Here is a 7,208-nt window from a genome sequence, read left to right as displayed (position 1 = left end):
CAGCAGGAAGGCTCCTGCTCTGTTCCCAGACCTGTGAGTGTGGAGTACTGATACCTAAATTAATCCTGCCTAAAGACAGCACAGGTCTGAGAATGTCCATATTCTTCCCAGCATGTAACAGTCTCCTGCTTCCTACTCATTACATATGATATTTAGCTTTCCATGAGCCACACATTTCTCTCTGTTCCTGTTTTTTAATTATAAGCATAACTAAATAAGAATGAAAGCTCAATGAAGACCCAGTACAGCTTAATTGCTGTGCTTAGTTATTTCCCACACAACAGAACGATGTTCCAGTTGGACCAAGAATATATCACACACAAACAAAGCCTGTTACACACAGCTTCTGTGCCAGATAAACTCAGTCATCACCCTAATTCCCTTTGATGTTAGTACTGCATACACAAAGGATGCATGCATCAACCTTCTAACTTCTCCCCTTACTTTGAAGAAATAATACTTACTATAATTATCTACTAAAGGAATGCTACGATAAGCAACATTATAGAACTTCCCCATTTTGTACATGTCTACTCTGTGTAACAGCTGCAAGGCCAAACTTGAGCCCTACAAGTACTGCAGCATTTGAAGCAAGAACCGTTTGGACTGATCTATATAAATTCTCTCTTGTTGCTCTTTAGTTACAGTCAACTAAATTAGTTGCTAGAACAATTATGTTCCAGACATGACTTTCTTCTACTCCCAGGTAGGCTACTCCATGCAGCAAGTTAGTGTCCTATACAGACAGTAACTAGAATCAGGTATCAAGGTCATTTTTACATACAAGTCATCATATGATTTGAAGCCACATCTTCCACGAATCAGACATCTGAACAACTGAATTTTATGTGACACCAAGCTAGTGTAAATGAGTCTGAGACAAGCAATGAGACAAGAATTAATTCCTGGATTATGTATTTCTATAATCTAATAAACCTGAAAAGCTGAAATAGTGTGATAACCTATTATATTGAAAGCATGAATTTTCATGATTAAAGATAAAATGTATTTTTCTTGTTCAAATAAGGAAGTATCTATCTGTACATCTATGCTTGCTTATAAAAAATTACAAACCTGAAATCCTGTACAGTTTTATGACAACAATAGAAGTTTATGGTCAGCTAAAAAAACCCAAAACAACAACAAAAAATACCACAACAAAACAAACACATCACTTTTAATGGAAACACTAATCCGAAGTGTTCAAAAAACATGCAGTTGACAGATCTCAAAGGTGTTTATTTATATTCTTATTCTCACTTTCTTAACAGGGGTCATTTTCTTAATGGCTATTTTGCTACAGTTATTTGCAGAATGCATTCAGTTGGCAGAAAGGACAGTTGTGGGACACTTCATTGGAGGAAGTGGCAGAATAATGTTTGTATAAATGGTTAATAAAATTTGCATGAGCCAGTACTAAGCACTTCACCATATGCTCTGAAAGCCAGTGCACTCAAGGGCTGTCAGCTGCAATTTCAGCATCAGCTTGTCTCTTTGGACACAGGCACTGAAGTAGATATGGCTCCTGGAATAGATACTGTCCCAGACAGATAGTGCCTATGAGGAGATAATGGAAACTGAGCTACACATTCTGTGTTCTGTTGTTTATGGCTGTAGCTATAACTTTTAGAATTAAACCCAGGTAAAAACTTTTTCTTCAACTTGAGGTTCATAATACACAGGAGGCTCAGATAGCACCAAGTCTGGAAGGAAAAATTAGGGGAGCGTTGTGTGAAAAATGAATGCTAAGGGAAAATAATTAGATGCAATTATGCCTATATAAGGAAAAGGCAAGGTGTTTCTCGTGATGATAGCAATAATAAACTATGCAGAAGTTGTAGGCTGTCTTAAGGCTTACAATTATTAGAGTTTAGGCAGAAGAAAGGACTTGGGCCACACACTAAGCACAAAACCATAAAGCAAGCCACTGTTGTCATTGGCACTAGGTACCTGGGCAACCAAAATATTTTTTCCAGCAAACAGCACTCAGAGAGGGAAAACTTGCAGAATGTAGCAACACAGCAGACAGGCAAAGCCTTTCCCAGAATGAATGAGACTGCAGGAGCTTGTTTATGCCCTCACTTGTGTCCAATGGCATAGCAAGAACTCAGATTACTTGGGCATAGATTCCTTGGAAAGTGGTGGTGAGCAGGATGTTAATTTCATTAATGTAATTTTCTCTTTTAACAAAGCTTAAGTTCCACCTTCTCTAGCTACTACTCCTTTAAAATAATAATAATAATCATCTTCATCATCATATTTAAATAATTATTACCTAGATAGCATGTAAAAACTATAGATAATATTAATTTAACCTGATACAAAATTAAATATTATCATTTATATCCTCATATCATGTTGACCAGTTGCCTGTGGCAGAAGCAAATGGTATGAAGTCGACAGCTTACAGCGAGAGGAATGCTAATGTCAGTAGGAAGAGTTGTTGCAGCTTTTGGTTCTAGTACTATATGGATAACCTATTCCTGATAATTATGCTTCTATATAACACTCTAACCTCTGATTTGCCTTGAAATTGCCTTGAAATTTGTATTCAGGCTTATATATGGATAAATTCACAGACTTAGATGATAAACCCCTACCTTGTGTTTCAGAGGACATAATACAAATAGTCCACATTTTCCTCAGTCTTTCTGAGACCTACAGATTTGAATGTGGGAAAGTTCATAAAATGTCACCAAAAGCACTGGGAATAAAAGGATTTTGGAGGTGCCCTAACCATGCACAGCAGCAGGCAAGACTTTGGAAGACTTCATCTGTGTAGGAGATGAACTCTTTTCCTCCCATGCTTCATGATACCTTAGAATCTTGCAGGATATTACTCATTTCTAAACACCTCTGTGGTTAGTATCAAGATATTTTTTTAATTATTATTTCTTGCCTCAAAACAGAAATTTAGTACTTTTTATTGCTATAAATGTCTCCAGTGCTGCTTAACTTAATGAGTAGTTTCATATGAAGTAAGTTTGAAGCAGAAAGAAAATAAAGCTGAAATTATTTAAAATACATTTCCAAATGACTCAGGGGAAAAATTCAGGTTGCAGATTTACTCTAGAGCCACAGTGAATTATATTGTGCAAGCACCAGATCCAGAGCACCAGACTGTTACTGGGTTCACTGCATTAACTTAAAAAAAGTATTTATTAACATGAAAACCAGTTGCAATTAGTATAGTGTGACTGTGTAGTAAATAGAATATCACTGTTTTGCATTTCTTACCAATGATCTGCTGATCTACATCAGACAAGGCAGGGTTCATCTTATTTTGAAATGCAAAATTAACTAGATGCACTTGGTGGAGATCAGCCACATTGAAGGGAGCACCACTGCTACTAAGACAATTTAGACTTCCAATTTAGGCTCTTTAAGGATTAAATTCATTCTTCTCAGGAAAAACTGTACAAGGCTGATACAAAATTTGTTTTTAATAGGATTTTAGTGTTATGTTGTGTTTTGTGCTGGCTCCTTGCATGAGTGAGTTTTATTTTATATATACCAAAACTCATTAAAGGTCCACTGAAAGGATATCTTCCATCCATTTAAATCACAAAATGTGGAAAACTACTCCAGCTGAACATTGTGTCTACTTGGCATTGCAATTATGTATCAGTAATCTGAACACATGCTGCCTGCTGAGATTGCTACAGCTGTACATAGGCCCAACACACCAGAAAGGAGGAAACAGAGAGGCATGTTGCCCTGAGAAGAAGCCATAATCTTCCTTCCAATATGTGTCTGGGATCTCACTGAGAGCTTTTGTGGGCTGCTAACATACAGTGGAGACTGGCATTAATAAGCTGGTGCCACATCGGTGCCTGGTCAATCATGGTGTTCCCCAGGGCTCAGTACCGGGGTCATTCTCTTTAATATCTTTACCACTGATCTGGACGAGGGGATCGAGTGCACCCTCAGTGAGTCTGCAGATGACTCCAAGTCAGGCAGGTGTGTTGATCTGCCTAAGGGTAGGAAGGCTCTACAGCAGGGCCTGGACAGGCTGGATCAATGATCTGAGGCCAACCATATGAAGGTTTAACATGGCCAAGTGTTGGGTCCTGCATTTGGGTCACAACAACCCCATGCAATGCTACAAGCTTGGGGAAGAGTGGCGGAAAAGCTGTCCAGAGGAAAAGGACCTAAGAGTGTTGGTCGACAGCTGGTTGAACATGAGCCAGCAGTGTGCCCAGGTGGCCAAGAAAGCCAACAGCATCCTGGCTTGTATCAGAAATACTGTGGCCAGCAGGAGTAGGGCAGTGATTGTCCCCCTGTACTCAGCACTGGTGAGGCTGCACCTCAAGTATTGTGTTCGGTTTTAGGATCCTCACTACAAGAAGAACATCGAGATGCTGAAGCAAATTCAAAGAAGGGCACCAAAGCTGGTGAAGGGTCTGGAGCACAAGTCTTATGAGGAGCATCATAGGGAACTGGGGCTGTTTAGCCTGGAGAAAAGGAGGCTGAAAGGAGGTTCTAGAGGAGTGGGTGTTGGTCTCTTCTCCCAGTAGCAAGCAATAGAACAAGAGGAAATGGCCTCAAATTGTGATGGGGGAGGTTTAGATTAGAAATTAGGAAAAAAGTCTTCACTGAAGAGGTTGTCAGGCACTGGAACAGGCTGCCCAGGAAAGCAGTTGAGAGGCTGCACCTCAAGTATTATGTTCAGTTTTAGGATCCTCACTACAAGAAGAACATCGAGATGCTGAAGCAAATTCAAAGAAGGGCACCAAAGCTGGTGAAGGGTCTGGAGCACAAGTCTTATGAGGAGCATCATAGGGAACTGGGGCTGTTTAGCCTGGAGAAAAGGAGGCTGAAAGGAGGTTCTAGAGGAGTGGGTGTTGGTCTCTTCTCCCAGTAGCAAGCAATAGAACAAGAGGAAATGGCCTCAAATTGTGATGGGGGAGGTTTAGATTAGAAATTAGGAAAAAAGTCTTCACTGAAGAGGTTGTCAGGCACTGGAACAGGCTGCCCAGGAAAGCAGTTGAGTCACCATCCCTGGAGGTATTTAAAAGATATGTAAGTGTGGTGCTTAGGGGCATGGTTTAATGATGAATTTGGCAGTTTGATAGGTTAATGGTTGATGATCTGAAAGGCCTTTACCAGTCAAAACAATTTTACGATTCTACGATCCTAAGCTTAAAACCTGTTACCATTCCCTGGCATTTGTATCTTTCTTATCAGTAACAAATCACAGTAGCAATGCTTTTCAGCTCAAAATGTCTGGACAAAGCTTGCTTGTTGCTTGGTGTTCAGTGCAGCACGCACATCCCTTGACTGCAGTCCAAGAGGAAAGGAGTTAGTTATAGCTGTTAGCTGGGAGGAGATACAAGGAATGTGTATACTAGTGGAAAGATCTTGGTTCAGCTAGTGCTAAATATGTGACAGGCTTAGCTTTAATTGCGTAAGTGGTCTCTGAATGTCAGCGCTTAATCAAAGCAGCTGCAAACGAAGCCTTGCTGACCTACAGCCCCAATCCTATGGCTGAAGTGGGAAAGGTTCGTTCTTGAGGTGCACAAGATGATAATGGCCCCAACACACACAGAATGTCTGCACTGGGATTTCAGTCATGGTCACAACTTTTCCCAGAGAAAGGATGACTGTCAAGGCAGGTAGGGATAACTCTGCCTTGGTCAACCAAGAGAGCTCAAAACAGGAGACCAAACAGGGGAGAAAAGACTGCCAGTGCATGGTACATGGCAATTTATAAAGCTGCTTGAGCAGTAACTGCTAGATTACAAATTATGAAACTGAAGTTTCCAACTCCTTCTTCTTCTCCCTTGCATCTGTGGTTTCTTATTAAAAAAGGAATGGTACAGCGTCAACAGCAAATTTAGAATGTCAGGCTTAGTGACAGGCTGGTGAAACAAGCTCATGAGAGAACTGCAAATTTCCTCAGCTGTATTCCTCTTTGAATGTTAGTCAATGTTCCCTGGTTCATTTTCTAGAGACGGCCCTTTGAACAGGGGGTGGGTTTTGGAGCTTTTCAACTCTGGAAGCTTCTTAAAGAAATGGAGCTGGTGTCAGAGAGATAGAGATGTAGTTACAGCTATGTGCAAGCACCAGCCAGTTTGTTTAGCCATGTCACTGGGAATGAGTGACTGCCAAAGGAAAGCTGCAATCTGAGCTCATCTGGAACTGGATATAAAAGGAAACAGTCCTTTCCCCGGTTCCCACCTCCCACAGACTTCCAACCTCCCTACTATTCTCATGCCCTTGTTTTCAACTGTTACCGTATGCTGACAGCTACAGCAGTAGATCTCAATACTAAAAATCATCAGTATAGCAACTCAAGAGCCACACATACCAAAAAACATACCACAAGAAAAAACAAACCAACAAACAAACAAAAAACCCCACACAACAAAAAAATACTCACCAAAACCAACCAACCAAACAAAATCCTCAAAAACGTACAGAAAGGGAGGGGGGTGAGGAAGAGTATTTTTTCTGCATAGCTTTATTTAGCTTGCTTTTGCTCCAGGCTTTTTCATAGACAGTTTCCATTTTGCAGGAGCATTGTCCTAAAGCCTCTTTTAAATACAAATACAGTAACTTCTACCATAAACAATCTATCTTACCTTTTGTGCAAATACAATGTTCACTTCTTCCTTCTTCAATGAATATATATCAAACATATATCAAAATATATCAAACAGTAGAAGATCCAGTAACTACTAGATAATTTATTTGTAAATATTATACCTTTAGTAAAACCTCGCATGCAAGCAGACCCGCATTAACAGGAATTCTCTACATCTTGAGCTGCTTCTAAGAACAAGGTGCGCAATATAGACTAGAAGAAATTCATTGGTTTTTTTTTTTCTCATAAGCAAACTCAAGCTGTCCTGGTTTCTGTCCTGTTCTAGGCTAATTTAACAACCAGATTCCAGAAGAAAGAAGAGTATGTTAAATGAGATACCTACCGCTGTAGACCCTGAAGATGTCGCTACAAAGACTTTGATCACCATGTTGAAAGCGAAGAAAAAGAATCAGCAGAGCACGGCTGCTATCCACAAGTCACCACAGTCCCAAGAGGAATTCAAGTGTTTGGCAGCTCCTGGGCTAACCAGGGTCCTAAATGGATGCCCCCCCCCCTCCCCCCCCCAGCAATCCAGCAGCTTTGGCCTCTCCCGAGGGTCCCAGGTTTTCCCACTCCATTGGCTCTTAGGTATTTTCGGACAAGGGGCCAGTAGGGGATTGGT

At 40.6% G+C, this 7,208-nt stretch overlaps 1 protein-coding gene across 1 annotated transcript in view; it reads right to left on the bottom strand.

The window, feature by feature from the left end:
- Window positions 1–6,974, bottom strand: part of SH3BGR (SH3 domain binding glutamate-rich protein) — a 50,663-nt gene extending 43,689 nt beyond the window's left edge. The window contains 1 exon segment of the mRNA XM_010000443.1: window positions 6,930–6,974. Within this exon segment, the coding sequence (XP_009998745.1) occupies window positions 6,930–6,974 (45 nt within the window).
- Between the last annotated feature and the right edge of the window lie 234 nt (window positions 6,975–7,208).

The sequence above is a fragment of the Chaetura pelagica genome, unplaced genomic scaffold (genome assembly GCF_000747805.2).
Source record: "Chaetura pelagica isolate M959 unplaced genomic scaffold, ChaPel_1.0 scaffold244, whole genome shotgun sequence".
In the NCBI taxonomy this organism is placed as follows: Eukaryota; Metazoa; Chordata; class Aves; order Apodiformes; family Apodidae; genus Chaetura; species Chaetura pelagica.
Note: the sequence above shows the minus strand (reverse complement) of the source record. Positions and strands in the feature narration are given on the sequence as shown.